The 26,364-nt window shown below is 36.6% G+C and overlaps 1 protein-coding gene across 1 annotated transcript in view; it reads left to right on the top strand.

Annotated features, from left to right (window-relative positions):
* Positions 1 to 26,364, top strand: part of LOC150110121 (uncharacterized) — a 443,476-nt gene that overhangs the window by 223,367 nt on the left and 193,745 nt on the right. Inside the window, 1 exon segment of the mRNA XM_090397974.1 lies at positions 7,539 to 7,791. Coding sequence (XP_090254100.1) covers positions 7,539 to 7,791 — 253 coding nt within the window.

The following is a 26,364-nucleotide window of genomic DNA, read 5'->3' as shown; positions in this document are numbered from 1 at the left end:
TGCTTTGTTTTTTCCCCCTCTAGTTAGCAATATAAGTTAGTGCTAACTAGGCTAACTAAAATTTACGATTTTATTTCTTTCTTGCCATTATTATTTTTACTTGTAATATTAAGTTATATAAAATTGGGTTTATTTTTGTACAAATCAATTAGAAAAGTGGTTTTATATATTTTATATATATTTTGAAATGAAATATAACGAATATATTTGCTAATGTAAACATAACCTATTATACACACACATGTATACATGCTCTATTTTCTCATTTACATAGAAAATTGATATCTATTTCTATCTGACATAATAAATTTTCAAATGATTAAATAATTGAAATAGAAAATTTATAAAAAATTGATCATGTAAGACAGGCATAAGATGAATTAAAATGCAATATTTAAATTTTAAACGATTATCTAATCGCAAAATCATGGAAGTAATTAATTTTTAAATAAATATTATTAATTTCTTCTATAAAGAGCCACCGACTGCCTGAATGCCCCCAAATGCATCTAATCCCACTATAGCTCCCCTAGAAGGCTTCAACGCCCACTGGAGGGGGGGGGGGGTACCGCCCACTTTGGGAACCTGTGCTCTGACTCTTCATCCAAGGTGCCAGTAGCACTATGTTACATACACCTGGTTGATATATCTTAGCAAAGTGAGCATTCATTAACTGAACAATCTCATTAGCTTCCAACACTTGAGTACCATCTGCATTCAATAGTTTCACGTTCATTCTTTCTTTTGCTTGTGGCATAACTATAAAATTCTTTTGAATTGCCTTTAACTTGCATGGCCAGTTTCTTTTCCTTCTCCGATTTGGCTTTCAGCACAATACTCAAACTTTTCTGGCCCGAGCTTTATATATTTCATAACTCCCCTCACTCTTATTCTCATGATATTCTTTCCACATTATCTTCTTCTTGTGGATCTCTTGCTTAATAAAGTTGCACATCCCATTCCACTCCCAATCTATTTATTCTTCGAACACTAGGGATACATTCAGATAATTATGCTAGAAGAAACTCATCAGGCTAAAACTTCTTGGAGTTTTAGCAGATAAGTAGTTCAGGGTTCATATAGCAAAGATTGCAAATACAGCCCAGATGGTGACTGCAATGCTGAAATTAATATTGACACATTCAGAAGCCATTTTGTTGCTTTACTAGGTCTTAATATGACTTTACCTGAACTATTGTGTTCATATTCCTGGTTTCCATGGTGATGCAAATTCTTTTCGCTAGTGTCAGCAGGTGAAGGGGGATGATATGATATACTTGCTCACATCTGGAAAAGCGATACAGGATACCAATAGATGGAATTTTTTATTCTATGTGGGTGGGGTAGAGGACGAGAGGGCATCCGTGGAAGTGTAGACTGAATCCAGTTATGAAAGGGATGATAACTAGAATTCTCCCTCTTAGAGTGATACGTGATTGGAATGGCTTGCACCCCTTTGGAGATGGTGAATGCAGGTCGTATATTTATTTAAAAAAAAAAAGTCTGACAGCTCGTGTGGGTAATGTATGGTCTCCATCGATGAGCCCCCCCCCCCCCCAATCCTGGTAGTCTCTGTTAATGTAATAAACCACAATAAAGTTTAATGGAATAATTACAGCTCATACAAATAATTAAACAACACATGTAGGAGAGGGGGTCATTTAAGGATCAAAGCCAAATAACTGGGTGGAGATCTCCACACCACCTTTCAGGAATATTAAGAACCAACTGGGCTTCTGACTTAAGCCTGGGAAGTCCAATCCTCACCTTCACGTGGTGCGCCTTGTTAGTAGGCATCTACTGAGGAATGAATGAATGAATGAGGATGGGCTCTCAGTTTGGGTCTTAGCTGACCAAATTGTACTCTCTATTGGCTTCCCAAACTTGTATGGGTCAATACCTACTTTTGAAAACAGTAATTTTCCTTTTAAAATATGCTTGCAATGCATATTTTTAAAAGGAGGAGGGGGGGGGCGTTGAATAAAAAATATCACTTTATTACTTTTACATTTTTTATCGAACACAGTTAATTTATAAATTTATTAATAACATACATAATGAGGTGTATGGGAAGAATGGTCTTGTTTTCTATTTTTGCTGATGACATCTTTGACGTCCACATTGATATGTGTTATTTTCGGATGCAAGGTGTTTAATAATTGAAGTTTATTTCTAAATTTGTTTTTAATTCCTAAACTCTCCTAATGAACATGTAAACTGCTCTCATATTTTAATATTTAATTCAACTCACCCAAAATCAGCTCGCTACCCCCACTTTGGGAAAATCTACTCTTAGCTTATACCACAAATGCATCTTGTCAGTCCTATATTTTGTCTCAGTCACTGTGAGTTTGTCAGGGGAACAATATTAAAATTGCACAAAACAATAAGTGGAAAAGATTAGACTGAAAGTCTAAATTCCTATTAGGGGTGCCCTCTATGAATGCTCTTTGTTAGCTTTAGCTGTGTTGGGCGGGAAGCCTGGGAAGTCTAAATAATTGAATGCTTCACTTATTTGAATTCAGTCTCTTTTTTGCTGCACTCTGTTAACATGTTTTTGATAAAACATATCAGTCTCGTTGATGCCTTTAGATATATACCATTAATGCATTTATTATATTATTATTACATAACACCTCCAAGGGACTCCAAAGACCCATCGAGGGAGTGCAACTACTGCAGCAACGGCATCCACTGCCCATCACCACCACTAGTACTTTCACAGACAATCACAGGCATCTATGTCCAATGCAGGATTTGAACCCTCAGCCTTTTGGCTGGAGAGCAGATATGCTGACCACTCGGCTGGCTTGTTGGCCAAGTGGTCACAAAGGAATGTTTTTTTAGAATGAAAAGTTGATGTAGTGAATTTTCTTTCAAATTGTATTATTGCTATGTTGTATGGAAAAATCAGTTGTCCGAAACAGATTTTTCAATAACACAAATATTTGAAAACAGAATATTAGTTTTATCTAAGTTCTGTAGCATATGTGTATCTTCCCATTGTCTACAAAACTTGGATATATGAGGGCTGTTCAATAAATAATAAGACTAATTTTACTGTCGTGAAAACCACTCATCACAATATTAATTTCTGTGGAATAAAGAAATGTTGCTGTCTGTATTAATAAAAGAGGTTGATAGATAGCGTATACAGGCTGATGTGCCAGAGTGTCACATGACTAAACGCAAGCTTGTTTCGGCACACATACGAGCCACGACCAGTCGTCGAAATGGAAGCGTCCTTAGAACAGCGTTATGCGATTAAATTTTGTGTGCATTTGCAAAAATCTCCATTGGACACTTTTAACATGATACGCGAAGCTTTCCACGATGAAGCAATGTCGAGGGCAAGTGTTTTTCGTTGGCATAAAACTTTTAAGGAAGGCAAAATGTGGAAGATCTTGAACGTGAGGGAAGACCTTCAATGTCCATCACAGAGATAATGATCACTACAGCAGCAATTATCATCAAGGAGGATTGCAGAATTACAGTACACTAGCTGCATGTTGTCCTGAATATTTCTGTGGGAAGTATTCACTCAATCATGGCTGAACATTTGGGACTGAAACATGTTTGCGCCCGATGGATTCCCAAACTCTTGACACCGAGCAAATGTAGCATCGAGTGGATGTGTGCACAGAATGGAAAGAAAGACTGGAACAAGAAGGCGACAACTTCTTAAAACGCATCATTACAGCAGATGAAGCTTGGTGGTATCACTATGACCTTACAATGAAACAACAAAGCAGTGAATGGAAGCATCCGTCTTCGCCTACCCCCAAAAAAGCCAAAACTGTAAAATCGGCTGATAAAGTTATGACGATAACGTTTTTTGACTACGAAGGCATTGTTTACCAACACGCTGTAGAACCTGGGAATACTGTAAGCGGCTCATACTATGCAGATGTTTTACGGACAATGGTATAGCACATCAAAAGGAAGCGTCCATTGCTGAAGAATGGCTTCTTATTGCACCACGATAACGCAAGGCCACATATTGCTGGTGGTGTAGTGGACGTTTTGCAGAAGAACAACATAGATATCCTACCACACCCTCCATACAGTCCTGATCTCGCACCATGTGATTTCTGGCTGTTTCCTCAGCTCAAGAAACCACTAACAGGCCGCCATTTCGAAAGCATGTGTAAAAGCTGCGGAGGTGGTTTTGAAAGAACTCTCAAAAAAACGGACTTTCACATGTGTTTCAGAAGTGGACGTAATGTTGGGACAAATGCATTGCATCTCACGGTAGTTACTTCGAAAAAGATCATGTAAATGATGACGATTAAAGGTAATCTGTTTTCTGTATAAATATAGTCTTATAACTTATTGAACAGCCTACGTACAACTAATGTAATATTAATATGCTAAGGTACCAAGGGAAACTATTAAAAACATTAAAATAATGTGGTGCAATTTCAAAACTGCTGGTCTGTTGCTGTTTTACCATTCTTCTCAAGAAACTTGATGAACTTATTAATTACATATGAACTCATCATATCAGAATACTTAGACACCTATGGGTGAGGGGAGGGGGGGGAAGAACTCGACCAGTCACACACCAGCATTTTTGACTGACTGACTGACTGAGTGTCATATGTACTGTCCATCCCACAACTTTGCGTTTAAATCCACAGTGGGCACAGATGTTTGTGAATGTTTTTTTATCTGATAAATGAATTCATCACCTGATGCAAGACCACATCATCATCCTTTTCAAAAACCTGAAAAAGTTCCATATTTAGAGCTTTTTTAAGCTACTTGATGTCTTTTATAAAGATGTTGGTTTATAAGAAGGAATATATTGGGTTTATTTGGCTGTATTAATATAATTAAATGAAACTGATTAAATTTGCTGCATATACTTGTTGCTTCTTCTGGGTTAGGATTAGGAAGAACAAAAAATTACAACAAAGGGCTAACATGAATCATAACATTACTAAAATACAGAAACATGTAGAACTGTTACAATAGGTTTAAAAAAAAAAAACATTGAGCATGGCAAATGTTAAAATTAGAAAATGTGGTTGCTGGCAAATGTTTGTTTATATAGTTATACTCCAACTTACGAGAATCCGGAGTTACGCTGTTTCTTATATGTACGTATTCCCATCCTGCTTCATGCCTTACCACTAGTCGTATCTTTCTGGCGCCGGCCGCATTCGCCAGTGTCGCACATGCTACATTCATACACGATTTTTATAGTCTACAAACCTTGCGATTGTTTAATGTTATTTAAATATAAAGAGCCAATAGGCTTCATTTCAGCGATATAAACATTATTTAAATTAAGGGGATATTAAATCCCACATTGTTTTAAAACCAAAAGAAACTCGAAGAATGGAATTAGAGTTTCGTGCTGAATATAGTAAACTATAAAAGTATCGGCGATTACTAGCGTGAGCTAATGCAAGTAGTCCTAGTACGTAGTACAATCTCGGGCAACTTGCAGCGAAGGTGGTAAAGTTCTGATCACTATTCTTGGTATTTTCCATAATGTAAAAACACGTTTCCTAGGAAATGCATGTTGTTATTACATTATGGTGAGAGGTCACTATCCAGACCGGTTTCAGCCTTTTTTGAGGCTTCATCAGTGAGTAGCTAGACCAAATAGATACCAAAGGGTATAGCAAAAAGAACTTATATACTCTGCCATATGAGTTGTCAAAAAGGTGCAACCATTAAGTCACTTAAATATAAAGAGCCAGTAGGCTTGATTTCGGCGATATAAACATTATTTAAATTAAGGGAATATTAAATCGAACATTGTTTTAAAACCGAAAGAAACTCAAAGAATGGAATCAGAGTTTCATGCCGAATATAGTAAACTATAAAAGTATCGGCGATTACTAGCATGAGCTAATCAAGTAGTCCTAGTAAGTAGTACAATCTCGGGCAACTCGCAGCAAAGGTGGTAAAGTTCTGATCGCTATTCTTGGTATTTTCCATAATGTAAAAACACATTTCCTAGGAAATGCGTGTTGTTATTACATTATGGTGAGAGGTCACTATCCAGACCGGTTTCAGCCTTTTTTGAGGCTTCATCAGTGAGTAGCTAGACCAAATAGATACCAAAGGGTATAGCAAAAAGAACTTATACTCTGCTATACGAGTTGATACTCTCTGATTCCATTCTTTGAGTTTCTTTCGATTTTAAAACAATGTGGGATTTAATATCCCCTTAATTTAAATAATGTTTAATGTTATGTTCTTGATAAAAGTTTTATCACATAAAAAATAATAATGTCGTCCAAAGGAAGCAAGTCCGATTCTTCTACAGCTAGCAAGAAAAGAAAAACATTGACTTTGGAAACAAAACTCAATATTATTAAGGATTTTGAAGGTAGAATGAAAATTTGTGAGCCAGTAAAGAAGTTCGATCTACAGGAATCCACAGTAAGAACAATCATAAAATAAAGGTTTACAGATTTTGGAGGACCTAGATTCTAACGAGGAATGAATTGTAGCCACAAGGTAAGGAATAAAAAAATCATTAGCTTGCTATGAAGAAATTTTGCATGACAAGAAAAAGACATTATGCCGTCAGACGAATCTATTAGATTTTATGAAACCATTGACATCGAAATAACTTTCTTTTTTTTTTTTTTATGTACGAAAAACTACAATTATGATTAAAAAAAAAAAAATCAGCTAACGCCTTTTTATTCCCGTATACGGGGAGTAGGCGAGGCCATTTAGCCCTATCTAACTTTTGGAGACTGAGTGTGGCAGTTCAATCTCCACTGGAACCAATCAGAGATAGATGGCCCAAGGCTATCACTAATTAAGCGGTACTCAGTGAAGAGAGACGGCTCAACTGTGCCGCCATCTCGTGGTCCCTAACCTTAACACAATATATTTAATGTCTGAAATAATGTGGGTTCTACGGTCGATTTTCTTGAGTTTACAGGACGAAAAACCCGAGTTTCCGGGAGGAAAAACCTGCTTGCCCGTGCCAGAGATCGACCAACTCAGGAACCGGTCGAAAAAAGGCTTTGAAAAATTTCCTCTAGTCGCCGACTAGACTCGAAACCAAGTCTTCCTTCGTGTGGCCAAGCGCCGTGGTTGGCAAACGCCAAATCCACTGAGCTACACAGGCTCTTAAATTACATGCAAATTATATAAATTACATGCAAAATTATACCCTGAGTTACGCAAATTCGACTTGCATGCTTTTTGTTGGTCCCACCTACTGCGTGGTATGACTGTACTAAGTCAAAATATGGATGTAAACAAGATTAACATTGTCACTGGATTTAATTTTTTGTAGTTCTTTAGTGAATTAATGATGATTGATGGTAAATTAGCACATATACCATAATTTTAATAGGTGTGTATAGTGTTTTGCAATTTTTGGCATACTAATGAATTCTTGCCATGTTGTCTTATGCTGAACTTTTCTTGAAGTCTCAGAAAACCTGTTATACATTTTTTCCCCTTGCTTGTTTGTTAACTAAATATGATAATGTTTATTCTTAGGTATACATTTCTTATTAATTTACAAACAACTGTTCTTTTCTCTCCCTCGCCTATAGTGCTGTATATGTAGATTCCGCAAGTGAACATAGTGATGTTTTGTGTGAGTCAAGAGATAAGAGTGGGAAAATGGAACGTAAACGGACAGGAAAAAGAAGGAAAACCCAAGATCGTTATCATCCAAAGCTTACAGTTCTGAGTGTTGAAAGTGGTTCTATTGTCGAATGTCAACTAGAATCTACAAAAGGAAAAACTGTTACATTCAAATTTGATATTAGTGATATGGTTCCTGAAGAAATAGCAAATAATTTGGTAAGCAAAACTATATACATATATATGTGCAGGGCTCAACAAATGGTGAGTAATACTGGACAAAACAAAATATTTATTTATTAAAAAAATAATTTTTTAAACAAAATCTTTTTAACTTAAAAAACAGATGCCACACCACTGATGATCAGTTTATAGAGCTCCTACTCAGTCGTCAGTCAATAGGACCTATCATTAAAAAGAGGTGGGAATCTTAGGCAAGTACATTTTTTATGTGGCAAGTAGGATTTCAATAATTTGTTGAGCCCTGTGTGACTCTGTGTGTGCTTTTATGTAACTCCCACCCACAAAAGGCTGTAGTACATTAATACTGTGAGTGTGAGCTAATGATTTTTTTTTTTTTCTATTTTGCTTCATTTTTATATTTTTTTGTTATTCATTTTTACATGCTCTAGGCTAGAAACTTTGCTCTAGAGACCAAAAATGGAGTTTTTTCCCCAAGCCACTTCAGGCTTCCACTAAGTGGGGTAATAGTCTCACACCTGGCAATGAAATTTATCTTGTGTCCACAGCAGGATTCAAATAAGATTTCTCATCCAAACAGTGTAGCGTATTAATAACATATGGGACCATCCCATGTGGCACAATAAATTAGCCTTGTTTAGCCACTGTTGTAGATGTCGTTGGCACTAAATTTTTGTAGCAAGATTATGTACTTTTTCTGACACTTCATGTGGTCAAGGTTACTTCAGAAATTTAGTGCCGATGACATCTGACCTGATTAAGCAGATTGTGTCCCAAATAAAAGAAGCAAATTCTTGTTATATTCTCGTTTTGTTTCTGTTCTTTTAGACTTTTCCCAATAAAACAGCTACCTCAATTAACCAGAATCTATGGTATTTTCAGTATTATTTTTCAACCTAGTCTTTGTTTTCAGTTAGTACACTAGTTTCTTAATGCCATCTGAGAAGATCATTTTAATTGCTACTGATGACAAGTATACTCTTCTTCTTTGACTTCATCATATGAAAAATTATATATTATTATTATTATTATTTATAATTAGAAAATCGACCAGGGAGTTGGAAAAGGTAAAAAACATTTGACTAAACTTAGGATAAGAAAAAGGATCAGAATAAGACCAGACAGGAAAGTACTGAACTCTCTCTCTATGTTCACTGGGCGACGGTTCATATGTTCAACGGAGTGACCATATGGCATCTACAGATGCCATGTGGTCACTCCGATGCTCGATGATGTTCCACACCAGGCTTCGCCATGTAGTCCTATTGTTTGCTTTTCTGGCAGCCTCAACTCTCTGAAGATCAGTCACTCCACACACACCATCCATCCATCTCATTGATGGTCTACCCCTGCCTCTTTTTCCAGGAATTTTATCTTCTATTACTGTTCTGAGAAGTCCTCCTTCCATCCTTTTTATGTGTCCAAAATATTTTAACTTTCTTCTGTCAGTATCCTTAAGGAGCCTTAAAGTTCTACTAATTTTTTCTAACACCCATTCATTTGTATGCCTTTCAGTATATGATATCCTCAACAGCGTTCTGTAACACCACATCTCAAAAGCAGATATCCGTTTCTTATCTGACTTCTTTAGGTTCCAAGTCTCGCATCCATGAGTCGCTGTTGGAAAAAACAACTGCATCTAAAATCCTCAACTTTGTTCCCATGGAGATAGATCCATCCTTCCAGATTTTAGACAGGTCTCTGACTGTTGTTTTAGCCATTCCTAACCATTTTCTGACATCTTCTGAACGGCAATTCTTCACATTAATAATGGATCCCAGGTACTCAAACTTGCTGACTTCCTCAATTCTTTCTCCATTAAGATACGCTTGTTTCTCAAGAGCTTCTCTGTTTGTTTTTCCTTTGAGAACCATGATCTTTGTCTTGCTAGAATTGAGTTGAAGTCCTCTGTTATTACTGATCTTGTTAACTTTGTCAAGAATTAGTCCTAGTTCTTCCATGTCGTTACAAAGGAGTACTGTATCATCAGCATATCTCAGATTACCGATCAATCTACCTATCGTAATTCCTGTTCTGAGCTCATCCAATAATAAGTTTAGTTTAATCCTTTATCCAAGTGTGAGCAAACAAGGTTTGCGCCTGAAAGTATCTTCAGGACTGGGGTAAGGTAGTGCAACACCAGGCAACTCGTTGCAAAGGTGGAGAAAGCTCTCACTACTCACTACTCCTGAGATAGGAATTTACCTGCTTGTTCCTTGATCATCTCTGCCTCAACTTTGGCCTCAATCCTATTTAGCATGATCTTTAATAAAATTTTGCTTGCATGAGATATCAAACTAATAGTTTTATAATTCTTGCATGCCTTCTTATCACCTTTCTTGTGTAGTGGTATGAAAACTGACTTCTTCCATTCTCTAGGCCATGATCCTGTCTCCCATATCCTTGTAATCAATCTATGAAACACTCTTATCCCTCCATCCCCTGTGGCCTTAATTAATACTGAACTTGGTAATCAAAATATTAATTACAATGAAGTAAGTCAGTTAAAATCTAAGTAAAAAGAGGTGATATGGTATGGTGACTGAATTTTAAAATTTGTGCTTGCTGAGGGAGTCACCACTTCTAGTTTCCAGGGAGCAAAAATTAAAAATATGACAAAAAACATAATTGAAAACCAAAAAAGAAAAGTAAAAGGGATGGCAGTTCTAGTAGGTACTAATAATTTATGTAGTGACAAATATAGTATGAGAGAAGATGTGAAAGGTCTGTTGGAAGAAGCGAGAAAGAAATCTGAGAGAGTAAAAATTGTAGGACAGTACTGAGTTAAGAAGGAGGGCAATGATAGCAAATGATTTCATACACAGGCTTGTAGATATGGATGCTATATGTAGACTTAGATGTATGGGGCATGTTTGATGGCAGAAAAGACTTGTATAAGGATGGCCTGCACTTGAATTCGTTTGCCATCAGATGCCTGGAGAAATTATTTCTTGGTATGAGACCCAGTGCAGAGAGTCAGGGAAACAAGATCATCAAGGTTCAGCTATGGTATACAAATGTGATAAAGATATGAATACCTTTGAACATGGTTATGTATCTGGCGAAGGAGTGGAAAAATATGCTTTGGGTTTGGACCTTTTAAGTATGCTTGGGGAGGGAAAAGAGAAAATTCTAGAACAAGACAAAATAGATTGCCTATCTAATTATAGGAATAGGCTAGGTGGTAATTTATTATGTCTATACACAAATTTCAGGAGCATTAGAAACAAAGGGATTGAGTTTGTTGCTTTATTGAATACGATGTGGCCTAAAATTGTTAGCATTAGTGAAACCTGGCTATCAGAATCAGATATGGTAAGTGGAATTGAATGTAACCTATATACTATTTTTAGGAATGACAGAAGAGATAGGAGAGGAGGAGGAGTGCTACCAATGATATCAGGTGACTTAAGTCCAGTTACAGTAGAAATACAAGAAAACAATGATGGTAACAATGTCCCATGTAGCAATAAGTCTGAATCTATCTGGTGTGAAGTGGAGGTTAACAGAATGAAATATATGGTGGGGTGTTGCTACAGACATGGTAGCTCAGTTATATAGGACGAAGAAATGCATCGCCAATTTAGCCTTATGGTGACTTGGTGAATGATCAGTATGGGTGACTTTAATTTTCCAAACATTGATTGGGAATAAGAGGAATCTCATGATAAGAAAGAACAGGAATTTATTGAATTGTTGCAAGACAACTTTCTCAAGCAGCATGTGAAAGAAGGAACTTGAGGTCAAAGAGTGTTCTATTTGGTCATAGCGTTTGAAGTTCAGAAGATATATTGCAATGAGAGGCAAAGTAACTCAAAGGATCACATCGATGTTAAGAAACACTGACTAACAGGGATAAGGTGGTTATTATCAGACCACATTTAGTCTGTCCACGTTAGGGAGTACTTAGCAGATACCCTCTTCTTGTGGGGCACCTGTTTGTGGTGGAGGGGACTTCCCAGTGGTGGTGCTGGTCCTTTTCATTCTTCCTCTTTCTCTTCAGTTTTCTTTCTATATTCTTTGCTCTGCTTCTTCTGTCTTTTTATATATATATATATACTATCCTTTGTTCCAGACCATCAATGCCCTGCCTTGCCGCCATATTTGCTCTGCAATGTGACCCATGGATATCTAGAAAGGGAGATCCTGGTAGTCTTGCACTAATATGGCCTCTGTTTAGGCATGACAGGTTGGGCTTAAAACTAGACTGATAACACTAACAGTTTTCATGTGATTGTTGACATAATTAAGTATGTAGTATTGAGAAATTGCTGACTATTGCAGAGAGAGAGAGAGATCTGCTATCTCTCTCTCTCTCTCTCTCTGTAATAGAGAGACAGAGAGATAGTAATGAATAGCAGATATTATTATTTAGTACAGATAAAGTGTGTTCTAAATAATAAAATTATTATAAAACTGACTTCAGTTAGCACTGTTTTTATAAGCTCAAAAAAAACAAATACACTGATGTGTTGGGTTTTTGTTCTCGGATTCTTATACTCTTTACTCTCATGCATCATGTGACCTTGCTCTGCATATGGCAATGGTTCTTCGCTTTTAAGCAATGCTGCAATCAGTCATTACAAAATTTCATTTTTCAGCCTGGGAAACATGACATAATGGTTTATCAGAATGAGTCACAGAAAAAATTTATGGAAAAAAAACAAAAAAACTGAGACTAAAAATTTACAAAACCAGCAAACGAATCACTTCAGTTGATTCTTTTAATCCTTTGTGGTCATGTAGCATCGTAGGGAAGACATCCCAAAGCATCCCCTAAGATCACCTGTCTATGACCAATGGCATGCCCGACAGCTTGACAATGGGAGAATGGCAGCTTAGCTCAGGCTACTATTGCACTCTGCATTCCCATCAGCTCAGCCACTATTTCACCATCAGAGAAGGAAAAATGCCTTTGTATGCTTTTAGTGTTTTCCTTCGTATGAGATTTATAAATCATTCTCTCTTGAATAGTGCACCAATAAACCAGAAATAGAAATATTTCTAGTTTATCAGTGAACTGTAAAAGATTTATTCACCGTAAAAGAAATGTCATCTCTCAGATGTCCTACGTTTTACAGAGGAATTTGCATGCATCATCTGGGAGATGCCATTCAATCTGTAGGCCATGGCAAAGACATGATGGAACCGAGTTAGCAGTCAGTACTAATCTCTCATTTTACAGATGATATCAAACCTGTACCTGTAGAACTAATCTGTTACACACAGGCACTGAGTGCAAAGGACTGTCAAAATTTGATGTAGCTTAATAATGCCAGAAAGCCTTGCATCAATTTTTACAGAAGTCAAGCCCTGTAAGGATGTTATAAAAATAACCTGTATGTCTATGTATATTTAAAACAGTTTGTTAATGTAAATAATCCCTATGGGAATTGTCCTTGCTTGCTGCCCTAAAACGAAAATTCTAGAATGTGTTGAACTAAGGCAATACCTTGCCACCAGAAAACCGTATATGCTAGCTCCTTATAAGGACATAAAATTTGTTTGTGAAGTCCACCTATAAATACTCAAGGTCACCAACAAACTTCAGACGAATGTCCGCTGCCTGAAACAAATAGGATTAAAGGAGTACACGAGAAGAACAAAGAAAGGGTCAGCGTCAGTGGAAGAACAAGGGACCGCACCGAAATGTTCGGGGTCCCATATCTTCGTGCAGGGATATGAAAGAAGGCGAATAAAAGGTGTTGGCCAGAAGATCGAGTATCGGTTCCAGGAGTTCCTCATCGGTTGTCCAGAGGTTGTTATTGAGAAGTCGCCAGCAGTTGTCTGTCAGATGTAAACCATCGAGGATGCGACTTCAGCAGGAATCATGCCAGAGGCCCGAAAGAAAAGATGATAGGAGCCGGTCACCGCATAGACCTGATGACAACTCTTCACCGGGAGCTATTGTCCGAGGAAAAGGAATTTTCGAGCGGGAAAGAATTGCTCTGTTGCGTTCAACGCGCATGCAAATACTCCTCAAGCCGAATCTTCGCCCGTGCACCGGGAGGACACCATCTCAGAAAGTCATCAACAAGTCTAACGCCAGCATAAGCAGGGGGAGAAAACCTGACACGGGAAAAAAAGGATCAGGACTGCAGTTCAAAGCCAAGTACACAGTGGGTAGCAGCCATAAAGTGAGCTGATCCATTTGTTCAATTTTCTTGAATTATAGGAGAACTATTATTAGTGGACTGTTAAGTTGAGGCTGATGAAATTGAGCAGAGTTAATAGTTGAAAATTAGATGTTTAATAATTAATAGAAATTTATATGTGTAACAGTCAGAGAGCAACTGTTTGTCAATGATGCATTTTGCCTATAGAATTATCTTAGTATCGGAAGGAAAGAGCTTTTGTATATAATGATATTTTTTTATGTGCATAACAGTTAAGAAGTAACAGTTTATTAATAGATACCATTGCTTGGGGTAGTAACTTGTATTTGGAAGAAAGTGGTTATTTATGTGACATAGTTTTCATGAATTGAAAGGGCATTTTAAGCTAATTGTTTTATGTAGAGCTGAACTAAGCAAATTTTTCTTTATTGCAATAATAGTGTAAATTGTTTTATGTAAAATAAATGTGTTGTTTAAATGTTAACAGAGTGTCTCCTGATACTTAATTTTTTGATGCACTGTTCCAAAAAAGAATATTAGAGCCTATTAGCGAGAACCCAGGAGATAGGATAGTAAAGGATAGATAATAGACCATAATTGCAGACATTAATTAATCAGAGATAATTTGAATGTAATGGGAAAACTACTAGATGCACTTAACACTTCTTGTTACTAGAAAATGGACATCAGTGGCGCAGCTTTTCAAATAAATTTTCTCGTATTCAAAGAATAAGAAGGCAAGTGCGGAAGGCAGTATAGCTTAAAGAGATATTGAAGAGATAAATAGAGATATAAAGAAGGGGGCATATAAATAAAAAGGATAAATATAGTTAGAGAATATAGAAATAGTAGAGACCCCCCCCCTCGTTTACAGGACTAATGCAGCGTGATAAGAAATTTTCTTTTAAGTAGTGATTGCATTCCACTCCATATTTTGATTAGGAAAGGGACAGGTAAGATAAGGCATAATTTATTCATAATTATTTTGTTTAATTTTCAAATTTCTATCAATCTGATTGATATAAAGCAATTCACAAAGATTAATTAATTTTTAGACTGCAGACACTAGCAAACAGGAGAAAGAGGGGGGAGATATGATTGAGACTTACAAACTTCTAAAAGGGTCATACAGAATTTCAATTGACGAAATTTTTCGATTTATGGAGGGTGGGGAAAAGACAAGAGGGCATCCTTGGAAGCTGAGAATGAAGGCTGCTAAGAAGGGGGGGTGAGGGCTAGATTTTTCTCTCAGAGGATGGTGCGTGATTGGAATGGATCGCCATTGGATGTTGCGAGTCCAAGTAGCATGAATGAATTCAAGAATAAGTATGATAGCTGGTGTGCGTGTGTGTAGTATGTGGCCTCCCTAGGCCCAAAATAAAGCAGAAAGCTAATAATAATGGTAAATGCCTGCTGGATTTCTGTTCAGGACATCAATTAGTTATTACTAACACCATGTTCCAACATAAAATGTGCACAAATTCACAGGAGAGAACATCCATGAGGTAAGAAAAGTCTCATTGACTATGTTATAGTTGATAGCAATGTTTTCCTGATGGTTCAGGACATAAGAGTATACGGAGGATTTGAAATAGGTGATCACTATTTAGTCTTGAGCAGGATAAAATTGAATTTCATATTGAAAAGAATAGTATGTAAGAAAGTTTTAAAATGAATCAAGGTTGAGCAGCTTTCAGAGGTGAACTGTAGACTGAAATTAATAAACATCATTGAATAAAAAATGAAAAGTTTGAAAACAAGAACCAAACCTTCGAGATTCAGTGGCAAATCCTGAAGAAAAACATTGATTGATTCAGCCAGAGAGCATGTAGTGAAGTTGTCTGTAAGGATAGAAAATTCAGAACTCCATGGTGGACTCAGGAAGTTAAAGAGGCAGAGAAAAAAATGAAGCACTGTGGAAGACTAGGTATTTCCTGATATTTGTTTTCTATATTCTTAAAAACAAATATCAGGAAGGTAGAAAAATATTCTGGAGGCTAGTGAAAAAAAAGCTTAGAAATAGAGGAAAAGACTGTAAAAGGAATCAGATATGATAAAGGTGACATGAAAATTGAAGATAAAAATATTCTAGATGTCTTGGGTAATTACTTTGAAAGAGTGCTAAATGAAACAAGCAGTGTCAGCACGATGGTAGAAAACTGGTTCAAATATGGAGGTATAAAAGTTTTACAGTGGCTGCATTGCATAATTCAGAAGGCCTGGTCAGAAGGTTGAATTCAGATGATTGGAGCAGAGCTTTCATGGTACCCATTTATAAAAAAGGTAATAAACTGAATGCAAGAATTACAGAAGTACCATATATGTCAGTGTATAAGACGGCTCTCAAACACTACAGAAAACCCTTCGAAATCATGGGTCGTCTGATATGACGAGTATAAAAAGGGAAGCTTAATTTCTTGGATGAACAATTAGGTAATTACAATACATCATTATATAAGAAAATAGGCAGTGTTTAGAAACAAATCAGATTAATTTTTTGTTGCATAAATTTATTTAAAATATTACATTAGATGTAAGTCTTAAAAAACAATAATTATTTTCATGTTAATTTTCTTCATCATCTGCTGAAAATAGTTCTTCAGATTCATTGTTTAAATGATTGTCATATGGATCCCAGTTCGAATCCAGTGAATTGATTTCGTTTTCATCGTCATCAGTGTCCCACAACAGATCATCTTCCATACCATCCATAAGATTAGAGATACCACACTTTTTAAATGATTTTATTACAGTCTCTACTTTTACTTTATTCCATGCTTTGATCACAAAATTGTACAACATATCAAGTGATGCAGTACACATAGATCCACCATTTGTAAATGATTTTTCATTTACAAACAGTTAACATCCAATTATTCCACTCTTCTTGCATGTGATCTTTAAATGGTTTGTTCAAGCAGACGTCTAGTGGTGGCAATATAGTAGTTAAACCACTTTGTGTAACAGCAATTTTTGTGTTATTTTTTTCTAGAAGACTTTTAGTATTCTCAGTTAAATGACTACGAAGCATATCCATACTAATAAACTACGTTTGTTCATTATACTGCCTGGTCGCATGTGCCACACATTATTTATCCATAATTTCACACCATTTTCATCCATCCATCCTTTTTTGTGAAAATGTACAAAAACACCTAAAGGAAATTTTATCTTAGGTTTAGTTTTAAGTTTGAAGATGATCATTGGTTTTAACTTGGTTCCATCTCAGCCAAACATGACAACACAACCATAAACCTTGTTTTTTCCTGACCTGTACTTCGAACTAGCACACTCTTACTACCTTTAGACTCTACTATTTTATTGCTTATCATATCAAAACTCATAGGAGTTTCCATCCATATTTTCAATATTTGACAATAGAAATTTATGTTCTTGTCTCAACTGAATAATAAATTTTTGGCAACTGGTAAGTTTGTGGTCAAGATCTGCTGATAGTTTTTGTTGTATTACCAGATTTTGTCTGTTCATAAAAGAATTACACCATCCTGAAGCAGCTTGAAATTCTATGCTTTCATCCAAATTCAATTTTGACCATTTTAGTACATATGCTCTAATCATATTTCTTGTAACAAGATAACCATTCTGCTTTTGTTCGAACACCCATTCTACAATGTGATTTCCAGTTGCAGCCATTGGGTGATCCCGTTCTCATCGCACATTTTTTCTTTGGCAATTTTTTTAAAATATCTTCTTTCTTCCTCCATTCTCTTACCATCTTCTCGGTTATGTCAAACTTTCTTGCAGCAGCACAGTTATTAGTTTGCTTTGCCATTTCAATTACCTTATTTTAAATCAAGCTTCATACTTTCTTCATTTTGTTGCTGGTTCCATGATTTTAAATGATAACAATTTTAATAATCCTAAAATTTAAAAAAAATACAAAATTAATAATTAATTAAAATTGGGGCTAATCACTTTTAATTAGGGTAATTCACGTAAATACTAAATCTATGCTATGCAAAAAAATAATGGATATAACAACAATACCTAATGTTGCATTAATACAAGAAAGAAAGAAGAAATTGGGGGATCATCTTATACAACTGACATAAGCTTAAAACCTAAAAATAGCTTAAAATTTAGGCCTCGTCTTATACACCGATCATCCTATATGCTGACATATACAGGATTTCCCTGCTGAATGTTCCTGGTAAGATTTATGCAAGTATACTTGAGAAATGGCAAAGAAAAATCGTGGAAGGGGAGCTTGGTGAATAACAAACTGGATTCAGACCAATAAAGTTGGCAGGATCAGAATTTTACTTTAAGACATAGTTGAGTAATCTTTGGGAATATAACAAGGATTTGTATTTAAGTTTTGTTGATCTGGAAAAGGCATATGACAAGGTACAAGAGGAAAGCCCTTCAAAACACTACAATTATATGGTGTAAACGGGACATTATATATGCCAATACATAGTCTATTTAAGCTGTAAGTCAGCAGTCAGACTTGAAGAAACTCTGAGAAGATGGCTTTAGGTAAAATCAGGCGTGCAACAAGAGTGTACATTATTTCCAATGTTATTCATTATCTATATGGATCCCATTATGAAGGAAAGTGGTATTAAATCTGTTATCAAAATTGGTGATGTTAATCTTAGCTCTTTACTTTATGCAGATAATATTATACAATAAATACATTTTATCACAAGAATCTTGATGAAATGAATCTATAGTATTTGATTTAAAATTTGATTTATCCTTTGATTTAAAAGAAAAAAAAAAACTACACTGAAAATGCCTTGTGATAAAGATTTATTAATAAAAAAAGGAAAAAAAAGGATATATTCACCTAGAATTGAGTGGTTAAGTAAAACATTTGCTTGTCATTTTATTTTCTAAATTTGGCAGCCAGTAATCTTTCTCTCTCTCTTCAGCTGGATTTTACTAGAATGAGGATGCTAATTTCTACCCATACACAGTACTAATGTACTATAGGTTGATCAACCAACCTCTTGTGCATTAGCTCAATATATAAAAAAAAAAAAAAAAAAAAAAAGATGTTTGCCACTTTTTTGTTACTTCTGAAAATAATAGGTTAGGTTACTTCTGAAAATAATACTTTTTATCGATTGGATCTCAGCCATCAGCAAATATGAGTACCAACTTGTAGATTTTTTCACCCTAGTCTTTATATCAAAGCAAATTAACTTTCTCTCACTTCACATCTATCACTTAACCAGGCTTTAAAAAAAAAAATCTGTGCTTCATTCATACAAGTTCGATTATAAAAAAAAACTTTCCATCCTGGCAATTTTTTTATAGTCAACCTTGTCTACATTTGCTCTTCTACATAAGGAAGTCACTCTATCTTCAGTTTATCAGCCACTCTTTGGCGCATGCACACCTGAAGTACACATCATTACGATTTTGTACCAGACAGTTCAAGATCAGAATTATCTGTTGGATCTGCTGCTGTTTTGCTTGCGTATGTCAGTTCTATTGAAATGCAATTAACTATTTCTGTGCTGTATGTTATTCGGCTTATATTTGAATGTATAAAAGAAAAATGCTACCAGAAATAACTTACTCAGACTCTTCAAACTCTTTACAGGTCATGTTCTTTTGTTTACAATTCACATCTGGTCCAACAGTCATTCTGTCAAACAAAAAGACTCCATCTAGATATCCACTTGTTTTGGATCCCAGCTACCACATTGAAATCAAAAGGGAAATGAAAAGAGCTGGCACTTAATTCAACCTACACCGCTGTCATCAACGATTGAAGAGAATTCATGGCTAAGGTTAGCTCATCTCTCTCTCTACATTTACTGTTTTAGTCCCCTATATATAGATGAAACAGTGAGAGCAAAATGAATTATCATTGGCAATCGTTATTGCAAGGAGAGACTATAAACAGATTATGAGATCAACCTGGAATTAAACATTGATTGTTCAGCCTGCACAGGAACTAGAAAGTGGAGGTTTTTTTTTTTTTTTTTTGTGCTAGGCTCTGCATGTGTTACAATCATCTTATGCATTGATCTAACCATATGTCATATTCTGTTGGAGTGTCACTACCACTTTATTCAAGAACAGTATTTAATCAGTTCTCTGGCTGAGCCATGCAAGCAGATTTTAACTTAACTTGGATGGAGTGGAACAGAGTTAACTTTTTACTGTTAATTTGGTTGACTTTTATTTTGTATCCATATACTAATTTGTTCATTTTTATATATTTAGAACAGAGGATTAAAGTGATCTAAGAATCTTAGAGTATCTGATCTGGATTATGATGATGATTTGGCTTATTCACAAATAACGTAGAAAAAAACGAACTCCTTTATTGCTGTAATTCTGTTTTAATCCTTTCTGAGTGTTGTAAAAAATCCATTAAGCTTCCAACATGATGTCCTCATAGCACTTAAGCCTCTACACACGGAGTTGGGGAGAGTATAGTTACTTCATTGACTGAGATCGTGAACATTTTCTATCAAGTGGTAAAATTCCCAGACACTTCACTGGAAGTACCCATTTTTAAGAAATGAGATTGTATAGTGTGTGAGAATTATAGCGGTATTGGCTTATTGTCTATGCCAGATAAGGTCCTCTATATTGTTAAAGGGTCTAGTTGACTAGCAGCTTGGAGATAAGCACAGTGGATTTCGAAGGGGAAGAAGCTGCATAGATGAAATATTTTCACTGAGGTAGATTCTCAAGAATTTCAGAAACCTGCAATCACATGTTTTATTGACTTCAAAAAGATTTTTGATTCAGTTGATAGGCAAAATTTATGGAAGATAAGAGTTTATGGAATACCACAAACTATTAGGCCTTATGACTAATTCCAGCCTGGTAGGCTGAGTGGTTAGCATATCCACTCTCCAGCCAAAAGGCTGGGGTTCGAATCCTGCCATGGGCATGGATGTTTGTGACTCTCTGTGAAAATACTAGTGGTAGTGGTGTGGTCGGCGGTGGATGTGTTGGTGTGGATGATGAAGTTAGTTGCGGTTGATGTGGATGATGATGTTAGTTGTGGTTGGTGAAGTGGTGGAGATGAAAGTTGTAGAATAGGTGCCCCTGATGAGTCCTTGGACTCCTGGAGGTGTTATGTAATAATAATAATAATGAGGCTTCTGTTACAGTTGATAAAGCATATAATGAATGCTTTAAAATAACAGCTAGAGAGACAGGTGTGTGTCCTGTCATCTTTTCTATTTAATCTTGTAAATGATTTTCTGATGAACAAGATTCTGCAATGGAAGGACAGAGAATTAAAGTGATCTAAGAATCTTAGAGTATCTGATCTGGATTATGATGATGATTTGGCCTTATTCACAAATAATGTAGAAAAAAATGAACTCCTTTATTGCTGTAATTGATGATGCTGAGAGTCAACTATTGATAATCAATATTGAGCAAACAATGGTAATGAAAACATGTGATAAAGATTAGTCTTCTGTCTTTCTTAAAGGATGTGCTATAGAACATCTGTCACATCAGTTATCTTGGTAGCTGTATAACTGATATTGGTGAGATGAGGAATGCAGTAAAATATCACTTAGGAGACACAAAACCTGTCATACTACTCCTTGAACTCGTTGACCATTCTTGCTCTCACCACTCTTATCAGGCAATGCATTCCACAGTTCAGCCATCCTCCATGCAAAGAAACCACTCCTGGCCCTCTTGCTCACAGCTTCGATTTGCAACTTCCAGGGATACCCCCCCCCCTTTTTTTTTTTTTTTTTGTCATCGCTCCTTCCTGCTGTTCCACCAAGCAAAAGAACTCCCCCAGTGTCAACCCTGTAACTACCTCTCAACAGTTTAAAAGTCTCAGTCATATCACGTCTCCTCCTATCTACAAAACTCTGCAGTCCACATTCCCTCAGCCGATTCTCATAACTAACGTTGTACAGTCCTGAAACCATCTTTATTATCCTCCACTGTACCCTTTCCACAGTTAATTTATCCCCTTCAAATCCTGGGGACCAAATTTGAGAACAATAGTTTAAGCGTGGTCTGATCAGAGTCTTATACAATGGAATGATAACTCTTTTATCTCTGCAGGTCAGCTTCCTTCTCAGTATTGAAGCAGTCCTCTGGGTTACCTTCACCACCTTTGCAGTATGCTCCCTGAATTTCAGTTTTCTATTAATTCCCCCCCCCCCCCAGATCTATTGTCTCCCTTGCTTCCTCCAGTACAGCTCCTCCAATTGAGTATGCAGTCTCCCATCGATCTCCCAAACTTCAAGACTTTACATTTTGCTGCATTAAACCGATACTCCCCATTCATTTGCCCATTGGTCTAGTTTATTCAAATCCTCTTGCAGGGCTGCCGCATCTGCACTATTCAGTGTTCTCCCCAGAAATTTTTACCAGCTGGGTGGAATGAAGCATTAGCCGGGCATACAAAAATTTTGAATGAGTTTAAGAAAGACCCATTTTCATAGCAAATTAAAATAGTAATTTTATTATAAATTACTTCAAACAAAGATAATATTTTATATAGTAATTATAACAAACAAGACTAGGATTTTTCTTATTTTCTCATTAAGTAATGAAAAACCTTGTGCTCACAGCTTAAAATTCTATACATTAATTCTTTTCTTCTTCTTGGAAGCCCAGTTGGCAGCAGATTTTTCGTAATTAAAATCTGTTGGATCTGGTCCCTCTAGTGAAATCAGCATCGGATTATTTAGAGTGTTCTGACTGATGCAATTCCTCATACATGTTTTTATCCTTTTTAATGCAGATAAACCCCTTTCACATTCAGCTGTGCTCACAGGTATGCCCAGTTCAATAGCAGCTAGTCTTGCTAAATTTGGAAAAGACTCTTTGAGCTCAGATGTTGTTGCTAATATCAGCAGTATTTGTCTTGGATCTAGATTTTTGTTTGACTGTCCATTAATCATTTTTGATGCAACTGCCTATTCTAGTTTAGTACTTTCATGGTTTAAAACGTCAGGACTTCCATTTCTAGAATAATAATCAAAAAGAATCTCGGAAGCCTCACGTTGATCATGACTTTCTGCATTGAAAAGCCTTGAAAAGCAGGAAATGATTGGTATATCTGGAAATCTTGCTTCTAGATGTTTAATAACTGTGCCTATGTATTTATCATATATCATGTAGTCTTAAACATAATAACATTAGAATCTGAATAATCAATGTGAAGGTCTGACCATTCACCTGAAAGATGCTGATGAAGATTTTGAAAATGACTGCCAGGAGTGCCTTTCAATTCCATGATGGATGGTTTTCTAGCTTCTAAGACTGGCTCTATTTCAGTTAAGTCAACATCTTGCCTTTGCCATGATCTAGACAAGTTAGATGAATGCGGCAACACATCTGAAAGTATCATTAGTGAAGCTACGAAATTGTATGTTCTGATATATTTACTTAAACCTTTAGCTGTGATATCATTTCGTTCGGTGGCCTCTCTTTCCAATGCTGCTATAACACTCACCATGCATTTTCTTAGAGACTGTATTGCAGAATTATGAGACAACCATCTAATGTCACTAGCCATTTTAAGTTTAATCTGAAGACTGTTCAGTATATTTTGGATTTGGGTTAAACCAGCCATCCTGACTGAGGAATTTTGGAAGAAGAAAAACAATTGCCTTAAGATATCATTAAACATGACTAAATAAGGCACTTCAGCAGCTGCTTGGGCACTAGCAAGAGCCAATTGGTGGTTTACACAATAACAGTTGACCATGAGTCCATCTGTTTTATCTTTGAGCAGTTTTGCAACTCCCTTTTGCTTTCCAATCATGATAGCTGCTCCATCAGATCCTAGGCCCACCAGATTACAAGTTTTTAAGCCTAGACTTTCAAGGGTTTCAATTACTTTGTTAGTTATAGTTATATTGCCATCAATGATATTGCAAGTTGATACAAAACTAACCCTGACCTCTTTTCTAAGTTGACAAACATATTTAATGTACACAATCAGCTGTTTTAAAACTGAGATGTCTGTAGTTTCATCACATAAAACACTGAAATAATCTGCTGAATGTATATTTTTCAGTATTTCAGATCTAATTTCTGATGCTAAAATATCAATCAACTCTTGCATTATTCTTTCTGTGGTATAATGTGTATTTTTACCAATGTTGAGATGTTGTAAAAAAATTGCTAGAGCATTACAAGACTATGGGCTGTTCCTACGAACAGCCCATAGTCTTGTAATGCTCTAGCAATTTTTCAAATAATGTAATATTATTATTATTCCGGGCAACTCCAAGGAGTCGACAGACTCATCGAGGGAGGCCCTAACATCATGTCAAGAACAACTATTTGACATTCACACAGTATCTATCATACCTTGCCTTGAACTCATTCACGGTCGTAGCACCCACAACAGACTCTGGAAGCTTATTCCACTCATTCACCACTCTCCAAGTAAAAAACCTAGCTCTAACACCCTGTCAACCACACTCTTTCCCAGCTTCCATGCATGGCCCCTAGTCCACCCACCACCAGTCCTATTTTCAAAAATATCTTCTGGATCAATCTTATAAAAACCCTTCAGTAATTTGAATGTCTCAATCATATCACCCCTCCTCCGCCTATCGACCAATTTCTGCAACCCACAAATCTTCAACCTATTCTCATAAGGTTCATTCCACAGACCTGCTATCATCTTGGTCACTCGTCTCTGGATCCTCTCCACTTCCTCCCCATCACGAAGAAACCCTGGTGTTCATAACTGGGCACAGTAGTCCAGATGGGGTCTTATTAAGGCTCGATACAGAGGAACAACAACTTGTTTGTCTCTGCATGTTAAAGTATTTTTCAGAAGCCAAGTGATTTGATGAGCTGATTTAGCCACTTTTGCAATGTGCCCCTAAACTTCAATTCCCTATCCACCAACACTCCCAAATCCCTGGCCTCATCAATCTCCTGGAATACGGTTCCACCAATGTGATATACTGCTGCTATTCTTTTCACCCCAAAGTGCATAACCTTACACTTTGGCACATTAAATTGACATCCATTTTTCCTAGCCCATTCATCCAAACTATCCAAATCATCCTGTAAAATTTTGACATCCTGTGCACTCATAATTGCTCTACCCAACTTTGCATCATCAGCAAACAAGTGAACACTTCCTCTCAGATCCTTTCTTATATCATTGATGAACAAATTGAAAAGCAGTGGTCCAAGAACAGAGCCTTGCGGCACACCACTAGTCACAAGCGGTCTTTTAGACTCCACTCCTGAATAAACCACTCTCTGGTATCTCTTTATCAACCACCCTCCTATCCATCTCACCAACCGTATATTCATCCCCATCTGCTCCAGTTTACTGATTAGGGTTCCATGTGGTATCCTGTCAAAGGCCTTGGCAAGGTCCAGTAGTATCATTGTAAACCCATTACCCATATCCAGTTCAGCCGTCACTGTGTTATAAAATGTGAGCAAGTTACTGAGACATGATCTACCCTTCACAAAACCATGTTGTCCCCCATACAATATCCCATTTTCATCTATCCAATCCTGTATTCTTTTCTTGACTAATTTCTCTAAGACCTTGACAATGATTCCTGATATGCTAATAAGTCGGTAATTTACAACAGCAGTCTTGGAACCACCTTTATGCAATGGAACTATTTTCCCCACTTTCCACCCCCTTGGGACTAACCCAGATCCGAGACGCAAATTAAACAAAATGGTCCAGGGTACTGACAATTCTTTAGCTGCTTCTCGTACGACACGAGCTGGTATACCATCCAATCTCACAGATGTATCGACATTGAGGTTATGCAATAAACTACTCACCTCCACTTCATTCACCATAATTCCCGTATAATCTACTGGTTCATTCGTTTCTGCAATGTCACCACCTGGATGATATATTCTTGCAAAGTACTCACTCAGTAACTCAACTATATCACCTCATTCAGTTACCTCCCTACCATCGGCATTCTTTAAAATCATTCTGCCATATACATTTTTCCTTTTACTTGCAACATATCGAAAAAAACTGTTTAGGATTCTCTTTAGCCTGCATGGCCAATGTTCTTTCGTAATCCTTTTTTGCTTTTCTTACCACTCGTTACCCTTCTGGCCTGCGCTTTATACCGTTCATGTGCCTGCCGGCCTTTCTCCTTAAATTCCCTCCATAGTTGTTTCTTTTTTTGCAGCTCAAGCTTAATGGTGTTATTCATCCATTTAACACTTACTTGATTTATTATTCGGACTCTAGGTATACAGTCAGCCATTGCTTCATGCAAACACTTCTTAACTGCCTCCCATGCACTATCAACTTCTAGTCCTTGCAGTTGTACATGCCATGGCACTGAACCAATCAAGCTCCAAAGCTTGTCATACTTTCCAGCCCGATAATTCCACATGTACCCTGTCTTAATTGTAAATTCCACACCTTTAGCCACCTCCCAAGTCAAGACCCTATGAACACTCCCACCAATTGGTGGCAATGTGGTCATATTTGTTACAGCCAAATCCTCAGATGTAGTTACTAGGTCAAGCACTCTCTGACCCC

Source organism: Typopeltis vanoorti, chromosome 1 (assembly GCF_054136105.1).
Source record: "Typopeltis vanoorti isolate ZY-2024b chromosome 1, IOZ_Tvanoo_1.0, whole genome shotgun sequence".
Classification (NCBI taxonomy): Eukaryota; Metazoa; Arthropoda; class Arachnida; order Uropygi; family Thelyphonidae; genus Typopeltis; species Typopeltis vanoorti.
The sequence above is the reverse complement of the archived record's forward strand: the minus strand, read 5'-3'. Positions and strand labels throughout refer to the sequence as shown.